The sequence below is a fragment of the Impatiens glandulifera genome, chromosome 8 (assembly GCF_907164915.1).
Source record: "Impatiens glandulifera chromosome 8, dImpGla2.1, whole genome shotgun sequence".
NCBI lineage: Eukaryota > Viridiplantae > Streptophyta > Magnoliopsida > Ericales > Balsaminaceae > Impatiens > Impatiens glandulifera.
The window spans coordinates 17425826-17452687 of record NC_061869.1 but is presented as its reverse complement, the minus strand read 5'-3'; the positions used below and the strand labels follow the sequence as shown (position 1 = coordinate 17452687).

The window sequence follows — 26862 nt, the reverse complement described above, 5'->3', positions numbered from 1 at the left end:
TTATGAGAAGGATCTCCACTAACTTTTAAAGTTACAACAACAATACTACCGGTCGAGCCCAACTCGCTACTCGCCGGGTTACACCAACTCACTCTTGATGTAATACAATAACACAACACAACAAGACACAGAAAGCTTCCGGTTTATGACACACCGGTTTTGGATCGTAAAGTTTATCTCTCTAAGATTTTTGTAACTTATCGCTTTTTTCTCAGAAGGATGTGATTCGTATTAAATGAGGACGCTTCATCTTCCTTTTATAGTAGATGAGATCCCAACGATCATTTTCTTCTTTCGTCGTGGGATTGGTTGATCATTATCACGCCGGTGCAGGGAGGTTACTTGCACGTTTCACCTTCCTCAACACTTGGCAAGCATACAAGGATTCCTCAGGAAAATGTGACGTTGCCGGTTTGCAGATTCGAACACGTGTCAGGCATGCACCTCCGGTTGTCAACATCGGATCAGTAAATCATCATTGCTTTCCTCGCATGCTTCCGATCGGATCTGATCTTCTTTTATTCCTTCGAGACACGTCTATTTCGTCATTACTACGTCACTTCTGTAAGTTGTAGTTTCGGTTTTGCCTCTTACATAATATGATCCGGCTGGAATGTGAATTTTGTCTTTGCTAGCCGGTCTCTTGAGAGAGTTAAAAACCGGTTCCTTTGATCTTGACTTGATCACTTGGAACTGATTTTCTTTGAGGTATTTCAACATCCGGTTGATGAAGCTCCAGCCAGTTCATACGATTTGATTTGTTCCTGCAATAGAGGTTAACAACTGTTTAGTTTTTCTAGCCGGTTCAAAAATTAACTTTACTTAATTTTTCTTATCATTTTTCTTGAGTTTTTGTTGAGGTATGTTGTCATTTTCATAGGGAGAACGAGACTTTCAGTTATTTCAAAGAAGATCCATATTTGTGTAATGTGGTATGAACTCTTGAGCTCAAGTCTAAACTTCTTATCATATATTTTTATTAGTTCTTGAAATATATCTTTTCTTCTCTATTATGTTTCGTCTCTCCTTAAGTCTTACTTTATATATAAGAATTCTCGATTTGTTTGGTTGGTTTCAAGTACTTTTAGTCATCACTTTAATAGGTTGATTTTTAATATTTCAATTGATGTTTTGATGGAGATGATGGGTTCATTGGATTCAAGGCGATAATGGTGCTATCATGGTTATGCAAAATTGTTTTGGTGATAATTGTGTTATCATGCCTGGAGGTGTGAGCATTGGTAAATTAGAAATTTAGATCATTTTATCATAAAATTCGTTTGCAAAAAGATTTTTTAATTTTTCTATTACATTAATTCCTGATTTTGTTTGGTTTATTTCAGGTACTTTCACCATTGTAGATCATTATACTTCTGATGCAAGCTATTGTACTTCTGAATGTTTGTTTACTTAAAATACTTTAATTTTGAAATAATTGTGTTTAGCTCTAGATTTGTATCTTTACATGTATACACTAACTTGGAATAATTGAAGATCAAGTATTTTGTTTAATACTCTTAATTTTAATGAAATAATAATGTGCTTTATCAATTTAATTTTATTGTGCAACTTCTATTTTATGGTATATTTTAATTTTTGATACTCCTATTTTTATAAAAATAAATGTTAGTAAAAATAAACTCAATAAATATAACCTACCATCTATATATATTAATATTTTTTATTAAATATTTCATCTAAATAATTTGATTATTATAAATAAATTCAAATAAAATAAACCATTCTCATCTAAAAAGTCATATATAATTATTGAGATTTACATTAAATATTAATATTAATTATGAAAACTATTTAGGAGATTTAAATTGTAAAAAAATATACTTACATTGATAACCTCCCATCCATAAAATAAATCATTCAGTTTCATTATAATTTATAACTAATTAATAGAAATAAAATTAACGGATAATAAATTTTATTACAACCTTCAATTCATATATATTAATAATTTATCCAAATAATTAACATCAAATAAAACAAACCCTTTAATTTCTATTTTGAGATTTGCATTAAATATTAATATTAATTATGAAAACTATTTAGGAGATTTAAATTGTAAAAAAATATACTCACATTTAATATGTTCATTAACGATAATAAATATTATTATAACCTCCCATCCATGAAATAAATCATATCATTCAGTTTCATTCTAATTTATAACTAATTAATGGAAATAAAATCAACGGATATTAAATATTATTACAACCTTAAATTCATATATATTAATAATTTATCCAAATAATTAACATCAAATAAAACAAATTAATACAACAAAAAAATGAGTTTCATTTTACAAAATTTTAGACAATTATTAGGTGGTATAAATAATTCATAAACAATGAATACTTTATTATTATTATTATTATTATTAACTTTATTATTATTATTTTTTGACATATTTTAACTTCAATGTTATATTGCTGGTTGTTTATTATCTACATTATTTTGGTATTTATATATGTATTTGTCTTTACATTTGATAATAAAATTATTTATTTTTCTTGTCACTATTCTATATTTTGGTGATTTGAAATTGAAATAATAAGATGTTTATTGAGAATGTTACTAAACTCTTAGCCTTTTGATATTATACTTTTATTCTCTATTACTTTTTCATCTATTCCATTTAAAATGAAATTATCTGCAAGAACATAAAAAGAGAAATTTTGAACAGCAATTTTATTGTTTGAATGTGTAGATCGACTAAATCCTTATCGGATGATGATTTCAATCGCATTTATTGATCTTTGTAATTTAATTTGGATAAGTTTTGATTGAATCGACATTATGTATAAGAGTTTTGTTTGATATTTATAGTCTCGAATTTGTAGAACTTTTAAATGATATTTATAATCATAAATTTTGAGAAATTAGAACTTATGATTCCTTGTGTTGTGTTCAATTACGATCCTTGCAACCTTAAAAAAATATAGTATAAAATATTGTCCAGTTATCGATATTCATTCTACTTATTATTTCATCGTATACTTTTTTTATGTTTACAACTTAGACTAACTATTATAATATTTATTTATATTAGATACTCAAAAAATAACACAAAGGAATCCATTTGAATGGTGGATTTAAGTAGCAACTACAAGGATTTAGTGATTGTTCGCTGAACGAAGATTTATTAAGACGAAAAAAACAAAAAATGTAATTTTTCTTTTATGATTTTTATTTTTTTTTTCATGTTTTTTTAGTTAATATATGTGTTAACTTACATTCGTGCGCTAGGAGTAATGATAGGAGAGCTAAAATTTTATAGTGAATGTATAATGGGGAAGGGTGACTACGACTAAGTATAATTTCAAATGTTTATTTATCTCTCTCCTATTCATTAATAATTTCTCTTTTATATTCATTAATAATTCATTTTTATCTCTTATTTTAAATATTAATAGGGAAAATAATAAATAAAATAAAAAAAAATAAAAAAATATATATTTTCAATTATATATTATATTTGATAAATATATATTTAATAAAATAATAAATAAAATATAATTTTTTTTAATTAACTATTTCTCCCTCTCTTTAATTTTGTTTTCATATTTTATTTTCTAATATAATGTATTATAAATCCAATGAATTAACTCAAAATGTTATATATTTTCAAAATGTGTTTTTTATTTACTTTGAATATTAATAATTGATAGATTGTGTTATATTTATTTTGAATATTAGTATGTAAGATTTGAGTTAGATACTAATTCTTATTTTCCCTATTATAACCCATTTTAAAAACAAACAAATAAATAAATTATTAATATATATGAATAGAGGAGAGAAATAATTAATTTAAAAAATAAAGAATTTTTATATTATTTTATTATTCTTTTCCATATATATTTTATTATTTATTTATTTGATTTATTATTTCCCTATTATTATTCTATTATTTTTAAATAAATAAATTAAATAATAAAATATATAAACATATATTTACAAATTTATAATATAAATAAATTATTAATAAAGATTGAAGAGATAAAAAATAAATTATTAATAAAGAGAAGAGAGAAATTATTAATGAATAGGAGAGAGTTAAATAAATATTTGAAATTATATTGAGTCATCCAGTTTCTCTTTTACATCACTTCCCTATACATTCGCGGTAAAACTTTCGCATATTTAATAATTATTTAACAAAATTATACCTGATAAAGTTTATCAAAAGAAAATGTTTATTAGAAAGAAAAAAATTAAATAACTAAGATTATTAAAATTTGGACTTTAAATATGACAATCAACTTTAGAATATTTCAAATTAGAGCACACCCATTATATTTTAAAGCATCCTTCTATTTATTATTAAAAAAATTATTTTAAATAATATATAAAAAAAAATATAAATAAATTTAAAAGACTAACGCTTCAAATTTTATTTAAGATTAATAATTTTAAAATATAAAATTATAAAGTTAGTACAAATTAATCAATGCTTCAAAATGTTTAATTTTTGTAGCTATCATGGCGATCTTTGAGAGCATCTTCGCGATGTTCCGAAAGAATCGTCCATACATCTTTCACCCATTCTGTGAGGTAGAGGAGGTAACCCATTTATGCTTTGTTGACAATTTGTTCCTTCTGAGGTTTATCCGAGACGTGTCTATCAAGCTTTCGGTTGGCTGATCAAGGTTAGACTGATCGGTATGTTGAACAGAGTCAGACCGACCGATTTCTTCAGTAGAAACTGAAGAGTCAACTTTCTACGGTAAAGCAGCTTGATCAGGCTGAGGTTCAGCATCAACCGCTTGGTCCTTGACAAATCGTCTAAAAACCGGATCCTCGTCTTCATCATCAGAAATTTTCCATTCTATTGTGAAGATCGAAGGGTAATGCAGTGTTTCGTTCAACCGATTCATCGAAAACAACGTGTGCGGTTTCTTCAACTGTTAAAGTCATAGTATTGTATATCCTGTAGGCTTTACTTACAGCTGAATATCCCAACATTATTCCCTCATCGGATTTAGCATCAAAAGCGGTCAAGTAATTCTTGCCGTTATTGTGAACAAAACATTTGCTACCAAAAATTCGAAAATACCGTACGCTTAGAATTTGATCATAGTAAATTTCAAAAGGAGTTTTGGAAAAGCGTTTAGTTACTAAAGATCGGTTTTGTGTGTAGCATGCGGTGTTGATAGCTTCAGCCCAAAACTTTTGAGCAATGCCCGAATCAGCTATCATTGACCTTGCGGCTTCCTTGAGAGTTCAGTTTCTTCTCTCAGCCAGGCCGTTTTGTTGAGGAGTTCTGGCACTAGACAACTCGTGTCTAATACCGGAATCATCAAGAAAAGTTGTTAAATTGCTGTTTATAAATTCCGTTCCTCTATCACTTCTGATTTTGTTTACTCGAATAGATTTTTCATTTTGTATTCTCAAGATCAGTTTGATCAGGTTTGGAGTTGCTTGGTTTTTAGAAGCTAGAAAAGTTACCCAAGTAAATTTAGAATAATCATCAATAACTACCATAGTATAATGCATGCCTCCTAAACTGGTTACTTTAACCGGACCAAACAAATCCATATGCAAAAGTTCTAAACATCGTTCAGATTGATAATTTCCTTTGCTTTTGAAAGATGACTTTACTTGTTTGCCCATTTGACATGCAACACATACTTTATCTTTTGAAAACTTAACATTTGGAAAACCGTGAACTAGTTCCTTGGAACATATGAAGTTAATTGTTTTGAAATTCAAATGGTTTAGCCGTTTATGCCAAAAGCCAGTTTGGATCATTTCCGGCTATCATACACACAGGTTTTTCAAAATCAGTTTTCCAATTTACTTTGTAAATATTTCCCATTTGGTTACCGGTTAAAAGAATATCATTATCCTGATTCTTAACTAAACATGCGTTTTTATGAAATTCAACTTTGTAACCCACATCACACATTTGACTTATACTTAACAAGTTAAAACGCAGTTCTTCTACCAGCAATACATTACTTATGGATAGATTACCATGGACAATCTTACCCTTGCCCACGGTTTTACCTTTCGAGTTGTCACCGAAGGTTATGATTGCTCCGGTTTCATACTTGATGTCGGTTAGTAGCTCTTCGTTTCCAGTCATATGTCTTGAACATCCACTGTCCAGATACCATTCCGAATTCTTTAGCCGGTTGCTCCTCCTAACCTGCAACAGAAAATTATTTACACCCTTTTGGTACCCACATTCAGTTGGGTCCATGGTTGATTAGTCCCTTTGGGATCCAGACTTGAATAAGTCGGATCACTTTCCCGGTATCTGTTCTTATAATATTTGGCTTAACTTCTTGACTGTTGCTCAAAAATGCCTTATGTTGTGATGAGTTTCTTTGAGATCGAGTTTTGTTTGGTTTGTTTGGTTTCCGGTTGGCTTTCCTTCTCTTAGGATGAAGCTAGTTTTCCAATTCAGTAGGGCTTACATACTTAAGTTCTTCTTCCGGTTTTAAGTTATTTTCGGTTGTTGAACTCTTGACAAATCTTATAAATGGAAGATTGTCTTTTGTGAGTTTCATCCCGTTAGATTGTTTTGATTCATTTTGTTTATTTGGTTCGTAACCGATACCAAACCTACATTTAGGGTGTCTTTTATAATTACACATTTGTTTTACAGCTTGACGGGATCTCTCCCACGCAACCGTGACGTACATTGCTCGTTCGTCGGTTTCAGTTATCGGTTAAACTGTCTTCTCATTATCGGAGAATAGTTCATCCGGTTCATACATTTCGGTTTCACATGTTTTAACAGAGACATTATTTGACTTTACGGTTTTAGATTCTACCGGAGTTGGTATGTACGCAGATATGTTTCTGAACTCAGCGACCATTTCGTTGAGTGCAGAAATCAAATCTTCTTTGGTAAACTCGTTAGAAGAGAAATCAAATACCTCTTCGTCGTTTGCCATGAAACAGGTCACTCTTTCTTCACTGTCTTCATTATCGGAGTACGCCCACTCACTTCCACCGTCGGATGCAATGAGTGCTTTCTGAATCTCCTTTCCTTCGTCTGTATGCTGATCATCGTTTCTCCGGTAGTCGTTTCGTTGATTATCATTTCTCCGGTAGTTATTCCCTTGGTAGTTGTTTCCCTGGTACCGATTGCTTTGATAGTTGTTCCTTTGATAGTTTCCTTCCGGTTTTCTATCTTTTCTCCTTGGTTTTCTACATTCTGACCTGAAATGTCCAAAACCGTCACAGTTATAGCATCTTTTATTTGATTTATCTACATAGTTATAATTAAAATCGTTGTTAGATCGTGGCTGGCTTTTCTTCATGAATCTCCCAAATTTCTGAGCTAGCATCGCCATCACATCTTCACTGATTTGATCAGCGCTTTTGACTGGAGCCGGAACGGTTGATACTTGGACCGCCGGTTCCACCGATGTAACCAAAGCTCTGGTTGCGGTTGATGTGGATGCTTCATATTCGATCCGAGACTTGATCTCGAACTCGTAGGCTTTTAGATCCTCGAACACATCATGCAACTTCATCTGCCCGAGGGTGCTTGATTCCCTCATCACGGTGGTCTTGATATCCCAAGTACTCAGTAGTGATCTTAAGGCTTTGATGATTACTTCTCGGTTGTCATACTTCTTTCCGAGTGTTTGAAGCTCGTTGACCACACTAGTGAACCGGTTGCTGAATTCTTTCATGTTTTCCCCCGGTTTCATCCTGATGTTTTCATATTTCTATGTGGCCACCAAGATTTTATTCTCCTTTGTTCTTTCGTTTCCCTCATGGATCTGAATGATCGTTTCCCAGGCTTCCTTTGCACTATCACAGTCTGATATTTTGTTCAAGGTGTTATCATCTATAGCCTTGTAGATGTGCCTCATGCAATGGTTGTCCAGGTTACTTCGTCTTCGATCTTCATTTGTCCATTGGTCTGCCTCCTTGTTGATTTTGATCGGTTCCTCTTTCAAGACTCGACTCATCTCATCATCTAATGTAATCAGATGTAAATACATCTGTTTCTTCCAACTGCTAAACGTTTCGCTGTTTAGCATTGGTGGCTTGTCGATGTGGGTCATGATTCCCATCTTCTTCGGTTGCTTGAGTGCTAAGAACCTCGCTCTGATACCACTTGTTAGGATCGGGGACGCCTTTGGAGGACCGGGGTGTTTCCGGTTTCAGGAAGGGTGACCGCTTACAACACACAACACTCTTTGGTGATAGTCTGGTTAGAGACTATAACCGTTCTCAGCACAACACAAACTGTCACAGACTCTTGAACCGGATTCAAGGGCGGAAATGTCTATTTCAGTCTGAAGCAACGTATGCGACTTAGATGATGTTTAGAAGGAGTCAGTTTTAGAGATATGAGTGGACCGGTTTACGGAGTACGATTAATTTGGTTTGAGGTTAGGTTAATTGAGTAAGTAATGAAACGAAAGAAGTGACACGAGACAACATTTTTTATGGATGTTTGGAGCAAACCCTCCTACGTCACCCCTTCTTCTCAGGTTATGAGAAGGATCTCCACTAACTTTTAAAGTTACAACAACAATACTGCCGGTCGAGCCCAACTCGCTACTCGCCGGTTACACCAACTCACTCTTGATGTAATACAATAACACAACACAACAAGACACAGAAAGCTTCCGGTTTATGACACACCGGTTTTGGATCGTAAAAGTTTATCTCTCTAAGATTTTTGTAACTTATCGCTTTTTTCTCAGAAGGATGTGATTCGTATTAAATGAGGACGCTTCATCTTCCTTTTATAGTAGATGAGATCCCAACGGTCATTTTCTTCTCTCGTCGTGGGATTGGTTGATCATTATCACGCCGGTGCAGGGAGGTTACTTGCACGTTTCACCTTCCTCAACACTTGGCAAGCATACAAGGATTCCTCAGGAAAATGTGACGTTGCCGGTTTGCAGATTCGAACACGTGTCAGGCATGCACCTCCGGTTGTCAACATCGGATCAGTAAATCATCATTGCTTTCCTCGCATGCTTCCGATCGGATCTGATCTTCTTTTATTCCTTCGAGACACGTCTATTTCGTCATACTACGTCACTTCTGTAAGTTGTAGTTTCGGTTTTGCCTCTTACATAATATGATCCGGCTGGAATGTGAATTTTGTCTTTGCTAGCCGGTCTCTTGAGAGAGTTAAAAACCGGTTCCTTTGATCTTGACTTGATCACTTGGAACTGATTTTCTTTGAGGTATTTCAACATCCGGTTGATGAAGCTCCAGCCAGTTCATACGATTTGATTTGTTCCTGCACATAGAGGTTAACAACTGTTTAGTTTTTCTAGCCGGTTCAAAAATTAACTTTACTTAATTTTTCTTATCATTTTTCTTGAGTTTTTGTTGAGGTATGTTGTCATTTTCATAGGGAGAACGAGACTTTCAGTTATTTCAAAGAAGATCCATATTTGTGTAATGTGGTATGAACTCTTGAGCTCAAGTCTAAACTTCTTATCATATATTTTTATTAGTTCTTGAAATATAACTTTTCTTCTCTATTATGTTTCGTCTCTCCTTAAGTCTTACTTTATATATAAGAATTCTCGATTTGTTTGGTTGGTTTCAAGTACTTTTAGTCATCACTTTAATAGGTTGATTTTTAATATTTCAATTGATGTTTTGATGGAGATGATGGGTTCATTGGATTCAAGGCGATAATGGTGCTATCATGGTTATGCAAAATTGTTTTGGTGATAATCGTGTTATCATGCCTGGAGGTGTGAGCATTGGTAAATTAGAAATTTAGATCATTTTATCATAAAATTCGTTTGCAAAAAGATTTTTTAATTTTTCTATTACATTAATTCCTGATTTTGTTTGGTTTATTTCAGGTACTTTCAACCATTGTAGATCATTATACTTCTGGATGCAAGCTATTGTACTTCTGAATGTTTGTTTACTTAAAATACTTTAATTTTGAAATAATTGTGTTTAGCTCTAGATTTGTATCTTTACATGTATACACTAACTTGGAATAATTGAAGATCAAGTATTTTGTTTAATACTCTTAATTTTAATGAAATAATAATGTGCTTTATCAATTTAATTTTATTGTGCAACTTCTATTTTATGGTATATTGTAATTTTTGATACTCCTATTTTTATAAAAATAAATGTTAGTAAAAATAAACTCAATAAATATAACCTACCATCTATATATATTAATATTTTTTATTAAATATTTCATCTAAATAATTTGATTATTTATAAATAAATTCAAATAAAATAAACCATTCTCATCTAAAAAGTCATATATAATTATTGAGATTTACATTAAATATTAATATTAATTATGAAAACTATTTAGGAGATTTAAATTGTAAAAAAATATACTTACATTGATAACCTCCCATCCATAAAATAAATCATTCAGTTTCATTATAATTTATAACTAATTAATAGAAATAAAATTAACGGATAATAAATTTTATTACAACCTTCAATTCATATATATTAATAATTTATCCAAATAATTAACATCAAATAAAACAAACCCTTTAATTTCTATTTTGAGATTTGCATTAAATATTAATATTAATTATGAAAACTATTTAGGAGATTTAAATTGTAAAAAAATATACTCACATTTAATATGTTCATTAACGATAATAAATATTATTATAACCTCCCATCCATAAAATAAATCATTCAGTTTCATTCTAATTTATAACTAATTAATGGAAATAAAATTAACGGATATTAAATATTATTACAACCTTAAATTCATATATATTAATAATTTATCCAAATAATTAACATCAAATAAAACAAATTAATACAACAAAAAAATGAGTTTCATTTTACAAAATTTTAGACAAATTATTAGGTGGTATAAATAAATTCATAAATAATGAATACTTTATTATTATTATTATTATTATTAACTTTATTATTATTATTTTTTGACATATTTTAACTTCAATGTTATATTGCTAGTTGTTTATTATCTACATTATTTTGGTATTTATATATGTATTTGTCTTTACATTTGATAATAAAATTATTTATTTTTCTTGTCACTATTCTATATTTTGGTGATTTGAAATTGAAATAATAAGATGTTTATTGAGAATGTTACTAAACTCTTAGCCTTTTGATATTATACTTTTATTCTCTATTACTTTTTCATCTATTCCATTTAAAATGAAATTATCTGCAAGAACATAAAAAGAGAAATTTTGAACAGCAATTTTATTGTTTGAATGTGTAGATCGACTAAATCCTTATCGGATGATGATTTCAATCGCATTTATTGATCTTTGTAATTTAATTTGGATAAGTTTCGATTGAATCGACATTATGAATAAGAGTTTTGTTTGATATTTATAGTCTCGAATTTGTAGAACTTTTAAATGATATTTATAATCATAAATTTTGAGAAATTAGAACTTATGATTCCTTGTGTTGTGTTCAATTACGATCCTTGCAACCTTAAAAAAATATAGTAAAAAATATTGTCCAGTTATCGATATTCATTCTACTTATTATTTCATCGTATACTTTTTTTATGTTTACAACTTAGACTAACTATTATAATATTTATTTATATTAGATACTCAAAAAATAACACAAAGGAATCCATTTGAATGGTGGATTTAAGTAGCAACTACAAGGATTTAGTGATTGTTCGCTGAACGAAGATTTATTAAGACGAAAAAAACAAAAAATGTAATTTTTCTTTTATGATTTTTAATTTTTTTTTTCATGTTTTTTTAGTTAATATATGTGTTAACTTACATTCGTGCGCTAGGAGTAATGATAGGAGAGCTAAAGTTTTATAGTGAATGTATAATGGGGAAGGGTGACTACGACTAAGTATAATTTCAAATGTTTATTTATCTCTCTCCTATTCATTAATAATTTCTCTTTTATATTCATTAATAATTCATTTTTTATCTCTTATTTTAAATATTAATAGGGAAAATAATAAATAAAATAAAAAAAAAATAAAAAAATATATATTTTCAATTATATATTATATTTGATAAATATATATTTAATAAAATAATAAATAAAATATAATTTTTTTTAATTAACTATTTCTCCCTCTCTTTAATTTTGTTTTCATATTTTATTTTCTAATATAATGTATTATAAATCCAATGAATTAACTCAAAATGTTATATATTTTCAAAATGTGTTTTTTTATTTACTTTGAATATTAATAATTGATAGATTGTGTTATATTTATTTTGAATATTAGTATGTAAGATTTGAGTTAGATACTAATTCTTATTTTCCCTATTATAACCCATTTTAAAAACAAACAAATAAATAAATTATTAATATATATGAATAGAGGAGAGAAATAATTAATTTAAAAAATAAAGAATTTTTATATTTATTTTATTATTCTTTTCCATATATATTTTATTATTTATTTATTTGATTTATTATTTCCCTATTATTATTCTATTTTTTTTAAATAAATAAATTAAATAATAAAATATATAAACATATATTTACAAATTTATAATATAAATAAATTATTAATAAAGATTGAAGAGATAAAAAATAAATTATTAATAAAGAGAAGAGAGAAATTATTAATGAATAGGAGAGAGTTAAATAAATATTTGAAATTATATTGAGTCATCCAGTTTCTCTTTTACATCACTTCCCTATACATTCGCGGTAAAACTTTCGCATATTTAATAATTATTTAACAAAATTATATCTGATAAAGTTTATCAAAAGAAAATGTTTATTAGAAAGAAAAAAAATTAAATAACTAAGATTATTAAAATTTGGACTTTAAATATGACAATCAAACTTTAGAATATTTCAAATTAGAGCACACCCATTATATTTTAAAGCATCCTTCTATTTATTATTAAAAAAATTATTTTAAATAATATATAAAAAAAATATAAATAAATTTAAAAGACTAACGCTTCAAATTTTATTTAAGATTAATAATTTTAAAATATAAAATTATAAAGTTAGTACAAATTAATCAATGCTTCAAAATGTTTAATTTTTGTAGCTATCATGGCGATCTTTGAGAGCATCTTCGCGATGTTCCGAAAGAATCGTCCATACATCTTTCACCCATTCTGTGAGGTAGAGGAGGTAACCCATTTATGCTTTGTTGACAATTTGTTCCTTCTGAGGTTTATCCGAGACGTGTCTATCAAGCTTTCGGTTGGCTGATCAAGGTTAGACTGATCGGTATGTTGAACAGAGTCAGACCGACCGATTTCTTCAGTAGAAACTGAAGAGTCAACTTTCTACGGTAAAGCAGCTTGATCAGGCTGAGGTTCAGCATCAACCGCTTGGTCCTTGACAAATCGTCTAAAAACCGGAACCTCGTCTTCATCATCAGAAATTTTCCATTCTATTGTGAAGATCGAAGGGTAATGCAGTGTTTCGTTCAACCGATTCATCGAAAACAACGTGTGCGGTTTCTTCAACTGTTAAAGTCATAGTATTGTATATCCTGTAGGCTTTACTTACAGCTGAATATCCCATAATTATTCCCTCATCGGATTTAACATCAAAAGCGGTCAAGTAATTCTTGCCGTTATTGTGAACAAAACATTTGCTACCAAAAATTCGAAAATACCGTACGCTTAGAATTTGATCATAGTAAATTTCAAAAGGAGTTTTGGAAAAGCGTTTAGTTACTAAAGATCGGTTTTGTGTGTAGCATGCGGTGTTGATAGCTTCAGCCCAAAACTTTTGAGCAATGCCCGAATCAACTATCATTGACCTTGCGGCTTCCTTGAGAGTTCGGTTTCTTCTCTCAGCCAGGCCGTTTTGTTGAGGAGTTCTGGCACTAGACAACTCGTGTCTAATACCGGAATCATCAAGAAAAGTTGTTAAATTGCTGTTTATAAATTCCGTTCCTCTATCACTTCTGATTTTGTTTACTCGAATAGATTTTTCATTTTGTATTCTCAAGATCAGTTTGATCAGGTTTGGAGTTGCTTGGTTTTTAGAAGCTAGAAAAGTTACCCAAGTAAATTTAGAATAATCATCAATAACTACCATAGTATAATGCATGCCTCCTAAACTGGTTACTTTAACCGGACCAAACAAATCCATATGCAAAAGTTCTAAACATCGTTCAGATTGATAATTTCCTTTGCTTTTGAAAGATGACTTTACTTGTTTGCCCATTTGACATGCAACACATACTTTATCTTTTGAAAACTTAACATTTGGAAAACCGTGAACTAGTTCCTTGGAACATATGAAGTTAATTGTTTTGAAATTCAAATGGTTTAGCCGTTTATGCCAAAAGCCAGTTTGGATCATTTCCGGCTATCATACACACAAGTTTTTCAAAATCAGTTTTCCAATTTACTTTGTAAATATTTCCCATTTGGTTACCGGTTAAAAGAATATCATTATCCTGATTCTTAACTAAACATGCGTTTTTATGAAATTCAACTTTGTAACCCACATCACACATTTGACTTATACTTAACAAGTTAAAACGCAGTTCTTCTACCAGCAATACATTACTTATGGATAGATTACCATGGACAATCTTACCCTTGCCCACGGTTTTACCTTTCGAGTTGTCACCGAAGGTTATGATTGCTCCGGTTTCATACTTGATGTCGGTTAGTAGCTCTTCGTTTCCAGTCATATGTCTTGAACATCCACTGTCCAGATACCATTCCGAATTCTTTAGCCGGTTGCTCCTCCTAACCTGCAACAGAAAATTATTTACACCCTTTTGGTACCCACATTCAGTTGGGTCCATGGTTGATTAGTCCCTTTGGGATCCAGACTTGAATAAGTCGGATCACTTTCCCGGTATCTGTTCTTATAATATTTGGCTTAACTTCTTGACTGTTGCTCAAAAATGCCTTATGTTGTGATGAGTTTCTTTGAGATCGAGTTTTGTTTGGTTTGTTTGGTTTCCGGTTGGCTTTCCTTCTCTTAGGATGAAGCTAGTTTTCCAATTCAGTAGGGCTTACATACTTAAGTTCTTCTTCCGGTTTTAAGTCATTTTCGGTTGTTGAACTCTTGACAAATCTTATAAATGGAAGATTGTCTTTTGTGAGTTTCATCCCGTTAGATTGTTTTGATTCATTTTGTTTATTTGGTTCGTAACCGATACCAAACCTACATTTAGGGTGTCTTTTATAATTACACATTTGTTTTACAGCTTGACGGGATCTCTCCCACGCAACCGTGACGTACATTGCTCGTTCGTCGATTTCAGTTATCGGTTAAACTGTCTTCTCATTATCGGAGAATAGTTCATCCGGTTCATACATTTCGGTTTCACATGTTTTAACAGAGACATTATTTGACTTTACGGTTTTAGATTCTACCGGAGTTGGTATGTACGCAGATATGTTTCTGAACTCAGCGACCATTTCGTTGAGTGCAGAAATCAAATCTTCTTTGGTAAACTCGTTAGAAGAGAAATCAAATACCTCTTCGTCGTTTGCCATGAAACAGGTCACTCTTTCTTCACTGTCTTCATTATCGGAGTACGCCCACTCACTTCCACCGTCGGATGCAATGAGTGCTTTCTGAATCTCCTTTCCTTCGTCTGTATGCTGATCATCGTTTCTCCGGTAGTCGTTTCGTTGATTATCATTTCTCCGGTAGTTATTCCCTTGGTAGTTGTTTCCCTGGTACCGATTGCTTTGATAGTTGTTCCCTTGATAGTTTCCTTCCGGTTTTCTATCTTCTCTCCTTGGTTTTCTACATTCTGACCTGAAATGTCCAAAACCGTCACAGTTATAGCATCTTTTATTTGATTTATCTACATAGTTATAATTAAAATCGTTGTTAGATGGTGGCTGGCTTTTCTTCATGAATCTCCCAAATTTCTGAGCTAGCATCGCCATCACATCTTCACTGATTTGATCAGCGCTTTTGACTGGAGCCGGAACGGTTGATACTTGGACCGCCGGTTCCACCGATGTAACCAAAGCTCTGGTTGCGGTTGATGTGGATGCTTCATCTTCGATCCGAGACTTGATCTCGAACTCGTAGGCTTTTAGATCCTCGAACACATCATGCAACTTCATCTGCCCGAGGGTGCTTGATTCCCTCATCACGGTGGTCTTGATATCCCAAGTACTCAGTAGTGATCTTAAGGCTTTAATGATTACTTCTCGGTTGTCATACTTCTTTCCGAGTGTTTGAAGCTCGTTGACCACACTAGTGAACCGGTTGCTGAATTCTTTCATGTTTTCCCCCGGTTTCATCCTGATGTTTTCATATTTCTATGTGGCCACCAAGATTTTATTCTCCTTTGTTCTTTCGTTTCCCTCATGGATCTGAATGATCGTTTCCCAGGCTTCCTTTGCACTATCACAGTCTGATATTTTGTTCAAGGTGTTATCATCTATAGCCTTGTGTTAGGATCTAGGTCGCCGCTGGTGGACCGGGGGTTGGACCGGTTAGCGGTTCTCACTCGTAGGGTGGTGGTTAATCCAGTTAGAGATTAACACCGGGGTTTCAATACTACACAACCTGTCACAAACCCTTGAACTAGGTTCAAGCGCGGAAGAGGTTTGCTTTCAGGTTGAAGCGGCACACTTATATGATAGGCGAGATCGATTTCGGATGATGGAGATTTGAAGAATGGTGAGTCGGTTTCGGTAATCTGGAAGTTCGGTATGGTTAGTATAAAGTAGGTTTGGAGCGGTGTAGTTAAGTTAGTCGGTTATGTAATGAAGCCGGCAGAAAGTAAATAACACAACAGATTTTATGGATGTTCGGAGATAAAACTCCTACGTCACCCCTTCCTCTCGAAGCCGCGAGAAGGATATTCACTAAGGAATACAAGTACAATTCGATCGAGACTTATTTCCTGCTCGATAACACTCTTACAATTCACACCGAAATTGTAACACACACTTAGAATCTAGCGCTTAGGCTTTCTTAGAATAACACAGCTTTATCACTTGTAGTAAATGCTCTCAACGCTTCACTTATCTAGCTTGATGTCTCTTAATGTCCCGCATTTACTCTTCTGCAACTGCCTCCTTTTATAGGTGAAATATGCCAACGGTCATATTTCACTGCCTTGAATCTGATTGGCTGATCAGAGGTGCAATGATTCAGTGTCTTAGACCTGCGGTCGTCTCCTCAGACCTGATGGTCAATCTCAGACCTGGTATCCTGTCTCAGACCTGCCGGTCTGTAAGGCAAACCTACCGGGTTTGTCTTTTACTTGATATAGATACTGTCTCTTTGGACAGTTGTTTGTACTTTGAAGATTTTCTTTCTGGCTTATCCCGAAGTAGAAGGATCCGGTAGTACTGTTTTCTGCAGCCTACAGTCTTTCCTCAGACTTGCATGGATATGGAAGTATTCAGTCTGTTCCTTTGATATCATTCTCAACAGATACCCAAATTGTCTTCTTGTATTGGTCGGCCGCTTGACTTGGCCGAATGTCTTTTGGTAGTGAAGTAACCGGACTTCTTCCGGTTATTCTTGTCTTGTGGATAATCGGCTGTTTGATGGTTCCGGTTTTAAGCTTTGGCCGATTTCTCCCTTTGTGCGGTCATGTTCCGAATACTCTTGATCGGTTTGGTAGCTTGACCGGTTCGGTTTCTTCAGTTGATTCTCTTGTTCATCCGGTCCGGTTCCTTGTTCCTGCATGGAAGGTTTGTTTAAGTTAGGTTTATTTGAACCGGTATGAATTTATCTAACAATTTCTCCCTTTTTGATTATTTTATTTAAAATTATCAAAATCATGTAAGTTTGCAACCGTAGGCCGGTTGTTTTGTTTGGCCGGTCTTTGAAAAAGACTTAGATAATTTTTCGAAAAATTTTGAGAGAGAAGTTTTGGAAGAGTCTTTATCTTTTATCTAACAATTTCTCCCTTTTTGATTATTTTATTTAAAATTATCAAAACTAAGTAAGAATGCAAAATAAGGCCGGATTCAAAAATAACTTTATATATATTTATAGGTGACCGGAAAAGACAAAGCATAAATACTAAGGCAAGTAAGAAAGGAAGGATAGTCCCTATTCAGAATCTGTGAAGTCATAGGCACTCTTCTTTTTCGTCGGTTGCGGTTGCCTGGTCTGTTGGGAGGATCGTTGTCTTTTCGATCGGGACCGCAGTTGTTCCTCGACTTCGTCCTCGACTAGGTCGTCTTGCTGCGAAGTACCCGTAGTGACCGGTTCGGAGATTTCATTGAGCATCTCGACTATCCGAACTTTCTTAGGAGTCACCCTCTTTCTTTTTGTCGGTGCTGAAGCGGAGGCGGCCGCCTTCTTCTTCTTCTCGTTTGCCTTTGCAAATTCGGCCAGGTTCCGTTTTTGCTCTTCCAATCGTGCGGCATCCTCCGCAGCCTGACTGGCCACTTTCTCGGCATACCCTGGGTATAAGGCCTCGGCTCTTCTTATTCTTTCGGCTTCCAAATCTGCTTCGGTCTGTTGAGACGATCGCGGCGCCCCTTTATTCTTGCTAGCTTCGGCGTCCAGCGCATCCTGGACCCTTTTAGCCACTAGAGCATCAGCCTCTATAGCCGCGGCATCTGCGTTCTCCTTAGCCTTTAGAATTTCGGCCATCTGTGCGGTAAGTGCCTTTACTTCGGCCACGAGATCTTCGTTTTTCTTTTCCAGTACCGAGACCCGGTCGATTGTTGCGTTGACCCGTTCGAAATCCTTCTTCAGGTTGAAGGTCACATCCTCTAGAGTTGCGGTTCTCTGTACACACTTTTCGCGCTCACCGGCCTCTTCCTATAGTCCGGTGCTGAGTTCTGCTAGGCGTGCTTGATGTTGATCCATAAGCTGTTTTGTCACATCGGTGAACTTCAGGGCCGAATCAAATATGTTGTTGCATCTATCCTTGAACGGTTGAAACTTGGACACGTCGTGTTCTTGAACGCGGTCATCGATCCGCTCTGATAAGGATGCGTCAAGCTGCTGAAGTCGGTCCTCAACCCGCTTCGAAACTGATGCTTCAAACTCTTGAAGTCTGTCATCAATCCATTCTTTAGGAGGGACTGAGGCGGTGACTTCCGGTGGTGAGGGAGACGCGTTCTTGGTGGGATCAGGATCGGCTCTTTCATCGAGATTTAACGGTGCATCCTCTTGATTTGGAGGTTCTAATTGTGCCGCATCCTCTAAGTTCGGTACCTCAACTTCCAAGTTTGGAACCGCAACTACTAAATTTGGAACCTCAACCTCTAAGATCGGTGCCTCAATCTCTGAAATCGGTACCTCAACCTCCCTTGGAGGTGTTGGACAGTTAGCTGGGAACCTGTCGATTACCGGAGCAGTGTAGACCGGTACTTGCATTCGGCTGCATATTGTTTCCAGCCGCTCGATTTCTTGAAGTAATTCTATTTTGACTTTTGCAAGCGTTGTCAACACCAGCGGTGCTACGGTATCCACCGATCCCGTCTCGTAGAATTCTTTCTTAATTCTCCGGATGCGCTTTCTTAGATTCCGAAGTTTGAACCTCGGTAACAAGAGACAAGTTCGGCTCTCTACCTCTTGGATTGTGTTGGATTTTGTGAGGCTCAACATCAGGTTCTCCACTTCCTCCAATCTGTCGTAGCATTCTTTTCCCGAGAGGTCCGGTAGCATTTCTCTATATGTTGTACTGAACCGGTTCTCATGCCACTCCAGATATAAATGTTCAACGTCGTCGGCTCGCTGGTTAATGCCCTGAATAATTTTCTGGATTAATCTATTGGCCTCTGCTTCGTCGGCCTCCTCCTTGTTGTGGCCTTCATCATTGACTCTTTCATCAACCCCGTCTTCACCCTCGGTGGTCTCAGGATTAGCGCTTTGTTCGGCATCGTTCGGACTCCGAGCCGAATGATCGTCGTCATTGACCGTTCCATCAACGGTCCTCTCCGTGTCGGTTTCCTCAGGGGCCCACTCCTCATCTTCTGTTTGTTGTGGTGGGTCTGCGAAGGTTATCTTTTCCTTCTTCTTTCCTCCGATCTTTGCTTTTGCTGAGGCATCTTTCTTTGCGGCTTTCTTCTTTCGGCCACCTATGGAACTGGAGGTCGACTGCGTTCTTGTAAGGAATTGCCTCGATCTAATGAGGCAACGTTTTGTTAACGCAACACCGGGACCAACGTTGATATTCAGGTGGAGGAAGATCTTACCGAGGGGCACGGCATATCCCCACGACCGGGTTGAATCCGGTCTCACCATGTCCATGAGGTTACCGAACACTGATCTTGCCCAGTTAACCTCTTTTCCTTCCAACAGACCGATTATCATCTTGATTTTGTCTTTGGTGAGGTTGCTGAAATTTCCTCCCCTTGCCAGTATCGCCCTGGAGAAAACGTCACATGCCGGGATATATTCCGGCTTCAGCATTTGTTTACTTCCGGATGTAGTGATCGGCTCATTGGTTGCCGATAAGAAGTGGCAAGCCGTCTCAAAAGTGTCATCGTCTATATCTGCCGTTGCATCCTGGCCGGTAGTTGGGAGACGCAAGCTCTCGGCCACCAATGCTTCGGTGATCTCGATTTGGGAACCGCAAACCGTTGCGATGATCCTATCGTAGGAGATGATTGCGGTGTTGAAGAACTCTTCGACCGCTTCCTTATAAATTACGTGGGGACCGTCTAGGAAATATCCCAGACCGGTTTTAATCAGCCGGTCAATAACTTCCTTTGCCTCGGTCGTCCCATTCTGCCGGATCTCCTCGAAATCTACTTGAGAGTAGAGTTTGAACAACGCCGAATCACGACCCATGTTAAAGAGTTTGAGAATGAGAGAAAACGGCTTCAGAGAGTTTAAGAAGCTTAGAGAGAGAAAGTGAATCGCGTGAGAGTGAAAGAAAAGTGACCGAAGGCCCCTTTTATAGGCACGGTTTGGAAGCCCAACCGTCCCATCATGAATGGGCGGGAATTTTCCCTCCAAGATGAAAGTTCGCCAAACTATGGGCGGTTAAGTGTGAAAAGGTGGGCGGTAACTTTGAGCGGGAGATTTCCCTCCAAAACCATTTGCCTATGTCATGGATGACGCATTCCTTTCTTCGAGACCGAATGATTGAGCGGTTTCTAAGTCTAGACAGACATTTTGATTAACAGTGTTAATCAGATTTTATGATACCGGATGAGAGCGAGGTTATTTTTTTTTCGGTTACTTAGATAAATGCGCAAAGAATAAAGAGAAACGGTCATTGAAACTAAAACGAAATTTTATTCAAAGAGACAGTACAGAGAGAAAGCCGATAGAATGATACGAAAGATAGGCATTTAAAAAGTAAGCACCATTCTGGAAAACTTCTCTTCCACCGCATCTGCATCAAGAATGTTTGAGGGGGAAGCCGGTGTACCCGGTCCAAATTCTGGCCGGTACTTGAGGATCAACTTGCTGATGTGAGGTGCATAACCGAGACCTTTCTTGGTCAGCACCATGTTCTTCAAGTTTTGAAAGAGGACCGCTGACCAATTGATGGTCGTTTTGTGGAAGATGTGGGTCATGATATTGTAGGTGTTCTGTGAATACCGCTGATTTGGGGATTGACACAGAATGGACCGAGTGACAATCTCAAGAAGGAGCTGAGCACTACGACAGAGGCGGGTTTTTAACCCATAGGTTTCCACCGGATCAAGGGTTGCAGAGCAGAGTAATCCATAGTAGAATGCATCAAGTCCTTCCATAGTCGGGAAATCAGAGAACCCTTCTTTGGGCAGATTGAAAAGGATGGCGAATTCGGCTTCATCAAGCCAGAAGGTGTGGTCCCTTACCGTAGAGACAATGTAGTCGCCCCTGATGCAGGCACTTCTGAAGAATGCCTTGACATCCTCAATCAGTACAGGACCGGATTCTTCGAGGAAGGTTTGAAGGCCGGTATCAATAAGGCATTCAAACATGTTTTTCTTTGGATGGTCATAGTCCCATTCTGCCAGACATGAGTCGAAGTCGACGCTTAGAAAGTTTCCCAAAGTTCGGCTCGGCATGATTATGGTATTGAGAGAGAGATTCAAGAAGAATACAAGTGAATTTGTACTTTCGGATGTGATAAAATGAGAGGAGGATGGCTCCTTATATAGGATCGGTTTTGGAGGGAAAATCTGAGCATTGATGGTCAGTTTTGTTTTATTAAGGAAGAGAATCTTTCCCTTTTCAAGATGCATGGGGAAGCGGCAGATTGCAAGGCTCGAGGTAAGTGTTAGTTGGGAAGTGACCAGATTAGTTGGAAATTAAATGTGCGGGTGGTTGGGAGTTATCTCATTAATGGGGATTATCTCATTAAATGCATTTAACACATAACCGATATTGATTAGATAGAAACCGAAAATGGTAGCGACAATGCCGAAAATGACATACAGATATGATGAAGTTAAGAAAAACACAAGTAAAACCGAAGTAGACATGGATGAAGCCGATATGATCAAAGTTGAGTTGGTTAAGGATACATCCGGTACATGCAGCAAAACGACCGGATGCAAGAAGGAGTGACTTAGCGAGCGCGGGAATTGAAATCTTGAGGGAGATTGAAGTTCCCCCTCCTCCATTCTCTCTCAAACTGTTCATAGAATGAATCAGTTCCTTCCCTTGTGAGCACCTGAGCATGACTTAGACCTTCGCCGGGACAGGTCGGGACGCCAAGCTCCTCAAGAAGTCGGCTTACTTGGGGAATGAGGGCCACTGACCGGGTGCCGATTATCCAAATAAGGACGTCAAACAGCACTCTAGACCAGTTCACCGGCGCACCGGTGACAATGGCCGCCATCATGTTGAAAGCCGCCACGCAGTAAGTGTTAGTGACATCTTTTCCTAAAATGCCCCTTCCTAACACGTCGTTGAGTAGCTGATATTCAGCTCTCAAGTGGGCCTTGCTGCCGTGGTCATCCACCGGCTCATTCGACCGGGCTAGGTTGTGTGAGACCTCGGCCTTTAAGTTGGCCGGGGGGTTAAGATCTGTTAGCCCTTGTTTGGGCAAGCCGAAGCACCGGGCGAAGTCTTGCTCGGTGACGTCAAAGAGAATACCCCCCACTTTAGATTGAATGTGGGTGTCAAAGTGTGGTATTCCTCTGAACACTCTGGCATTTTGGAAAAACTCCAGAACATACCCAGGATAAATGGTGAGTTTATCATCAAGGAAGTATTGGAGGCCGGTATCCTCCAAGGATTTTATCATTTTATAGATGTCGTAATGATCGGTGTTGGAACACGATTCAAAATTAACCTGAAGAATGTTTGTAAACTGAGACATTTTTGCCTTAGTGATAGAGAGGGTGTTTTGTTTTGTGAGTGTTTTGGTGAGTGAGTGCTTCCTTTAAATACTGGTTTTGGGGCTAACCTATTATCCGGGCATTAAATGAGATGATATGTATTAACCGCAGGATAAGAAACTTTGCATGAAATAGGCAGGTTTATAGTTGTAGGTGTCGGTCATAGGCCTGGACAGTGAAAGATATCAAAAGATCTTCACGTCTTTTTAGGCGCGACCAGGTTTACTCTGAAAAGGCAATGATGCAGAACAGATACCTTTAACCTCTGATAACTATTCCTCTTTTGTTTGAAATTCAAATAATCTAGGGTAACCTGCTTCCGAACCGGTCAGGTATCAATTGTTCATCCCGATGCGGTTATTTGGTGCATGCACCAAGTAGCCGGTCGGTTTACTCTATCTGATAGACTGGGCGGTTCTTCCACAAACACCCCGAAGATTCAAAGTTCAACATCTTAGGAAGAATTACCGGTTTGTCTGTCTGAACCGATTTCCCTTTAATTATCCTTTGGAAGGATTTGGCTAATGTCGGTTAAGCCGAGAGTAAGTCTGAATTGAGAAAACTTAGCTTCCTGCAGTGGCTTCGTGAAGATATCGGCTACTTGTTGATCGGTCGGTACGTATTCCAGTCGGATATGCTTCAGCGTGACATGCTCTCGGATGAAATGATGCCTTATGTCGATGTGCTTGGTTTTGGAGTGGAGAACCGGGTTGTAGGTAATCGCAATGGCACTTGTGTTGTCACAGAAGATCGGGGACTCTTCGGCTATGATACCGAAGTCCTTCAGCTGCTGTTGGATCCAGAGGAGTTGAGAGCAGCAGCTTCCGGCCGCCAAGTATTCAGCCTCTGCGGTTGATGTAGCCACCGATGTTTGTTTCTTGCTGTGCCATGACACCAGTCGGTCACCTAGGAACTGACATGTTCCACTGGTGCTTTTCCTATCGATCTTGCATCCTGCATAATCTGCGTCTGAATAGCTTGTCAGATTAAAGGATGAGTCTTTTGGGTACCACAGACCGACATCAGGAGTGCCTTTTAGATACTTCAGTATCCTCTTTGCGGCTGTGTAATGGGATTGCTTTGGATTTGCTTGGAATCTTCCACACACACCAACTGCAAACAGGATGTCTGGTCTACTCGCTGTTAGATACAATAGGGAACCGATCATGCCCCGGTATGCAATCTGATCTACTGATTGGCCTTCATCATCTCTGTCCAGTTTAATGGATGAGCTCATTGGAGTGGCCGCCGAGGAGCATGTGTCCATACCGAATTTCTTTAGCAGCTCCTTGGTATATTTAGGTTGACTGATGAATGTTCCTTCCTTGAGCTGTTTGACCTGAAGACCTAGGAAGAAACTTAATTCTCCCATCATACTCATTTCAAATTTGTCAGTCATCATTTTTGAGAACTTGTCACAAAGCTTTGGATCGGTGGAACCGAAAATAATATCATCTACATAGATTTGAACAAGTAGGATATGTTCCTTCTTTTCAAACTTAAACAAGGTTTTATCCACCGAACCGATGGTGAAATCATGCTCTAATAGAAATGCGGTTAGCGTATCATACCAGGCTCTAGGTGCTTGCTTTAGACCGTATAAAGCTTTGTTCAGCCGGTATACATGGTTTGGAAATGCAGCATTTTTGAAGCCGGGTGGCTGTTCAACGTACACTTCTTCACGTAGATCACCGTTCAGAAATGCACTTTTAACATCCATTTGAAAAACTTTGAAGTTTTTGAAAGCAGCAAATGCAAGAAAAATCCTAATGGCTTCAATCCTGGCTACAGGAGCAAATGACTCTTCAAAGTCAATACCCTCTTCCTGTTTGTAACCTTGAGCCACTAATCTGGCTTTGTTCCTCGTGACCAAACCGTCCTCATTGAGTTTGTTTCTGAATACCCATCTTGTTCCTATGACCGATTGATCTTTCGGTCTGGGAACTAAGTACCAGACTTTACTACTCTCGAACTGGTTTAGCTCTTCTTGCATTCCCAAGATCCAATCCGGATCTGACAATGCTTCATCTATCCTTTTCGGTTCAATCTGGGATATGAAAGCTGAGTTAAAGTATCCTTCCAGAAGTTGACTCCTAGTTCGAACAGGTTCTGAAGGGTCACCTATAATTTGCTCAGGAGGATGTTTACTGTTTCTTCTGAGATTCAGTTCAGGAGTGTCTACCAAATTACCGGTAACTTGACCAAGGCTAGACATGTCGGTAGGTTGACCGAGATTGTCAGACCGACCGACTCCCTCGGATTGGACCGAAGTGTCAGCTTCCTGTTGTGGAACAGCTTGATCCGACTGGGTATCAATGTTACCCATTAGGTCATGGACAAACCGCCTGAAGACCGGAGTCTCATCTTCACTATCAGAATGGATATCGTTGTTTTCCAGTCTGTTGTGTAGATCAAAGCATGAAGCAGTATTGCTTTCAATCGATTCATCGAAAACAACGTGAATTGTTTCCTCCATGGTTGCAGTTCTATTATTATATACTCTATATTCTTTACTTACTGACGAGTATCTTAACATAATGCCGGTATCGGTCTTTGCATCAAAAGCGGTGAGTTGGGTTTTTCCATTTATAAGAATGTAACATTTACAACCGAAAATCCTGAGATACTTGAGTTTGGGAACTCTGTTAAAATAAACCTCATATGGTGTTTTGTTGTGAAATCTGTTTATCAGAGACCGATTTTGTGTATGGCATGCAGTGTTGATAGCCTCAGCCCAAAATTTCTGAGCAATGCCGGAGTCGGCTATCATGCACCGTGCGGCTTCCTTGAGAGTCAGGTTTCTTCTCTCGGCCAGGCCATTTTGTTGAGGAGTCCTAGCACTAGACAACTCGTGTCTAATGCCGGATTCATCAAGATATGCAGTTAATGTACTATTAGTGAATTCGGTACCTCGATCACTTCGAATGTTATTGATACGAGTTGATTTTTCATTTTGCAGCCGCTTAAGAAGTGTGATCAGGTTTGATACAGTTTCACGTTTAGATGGTAGAAATATCACCCATGTATATCTAGAATAATCATCAATAACTACCATGGTGTAAAGCATACCGCCTAGGCTAATGACCTGAATCGGTCCAAATAAATCCATGTGAAGAAGATCTAGGCATCGGCTTGATTGAATATTTCCATTACTCTTAAAAGATGACCTAGTTTGTTTACCCATCTGGCATGCTGAACAGACCTTATCCTGGTTAAATACTATATCAGGAATACCTTCAACTAGCTTTTTACCGCGAATGTAGTTTAAGGTTTTCATGTTTAGATGATTTAGTCTCTTATGCCACAGCCAGGTTTGATCAGTCTTAGCTATCATGCATATAGGATATTCTACTCTTGTTTTCCAGTCTACCTTGTAAATGTTACCTATTCTATTTCCGGTTAGTAGTACGATGCCTTGAGTGTCCTTAACTAAGCATGCATGTTTAAGGAATTCTACCGTGTATCCGGCATCACACATCTGACTAATACTGAGTAGATTAAAACGTAGGTTTTCAACTAGAAGTACATTATCAATAGTTAGATTACCATGGACAATCTTACCCTTGCCCACAATTTTACCTTTTGAGTTGTCACCGAAGGTAATTAGAGCACCGGTTACTGATCTGATGTCGATTAACAAATTGCTATTTCCGGTCATGTGTCTGGCGCAACCGCTGTCCAAGAACCATTCGGAATTTCCTAGCCGTTTCTTTGGATCCTGCAAAATGTA

At 36.3% G+C, this 26862-nt stretch overlaps 1 protein-coding gene across 1 annotated transcript in view; it reads right to left on the bottom strand.

Moving 5' to 3' along the window:
- Window positions 1-19512, bottom strand: part of LOC124913117 (myosin-7-like) — a 45723-nt gene extending 26211 nt beyond the window's left edge. The window contains 2 exon segments of the mRNA XM_047453736.1: window positions 18087-18408; window positions 18724-19512. Of these exon segments, the coding sequence (XP_047309692.1) occupies window positions 18087-18408; window positions 18724-19512 (1111 nt within the window).
- Between the last annotated feature and the right edge of the window lie 7350 nt (window positions 19513-26862).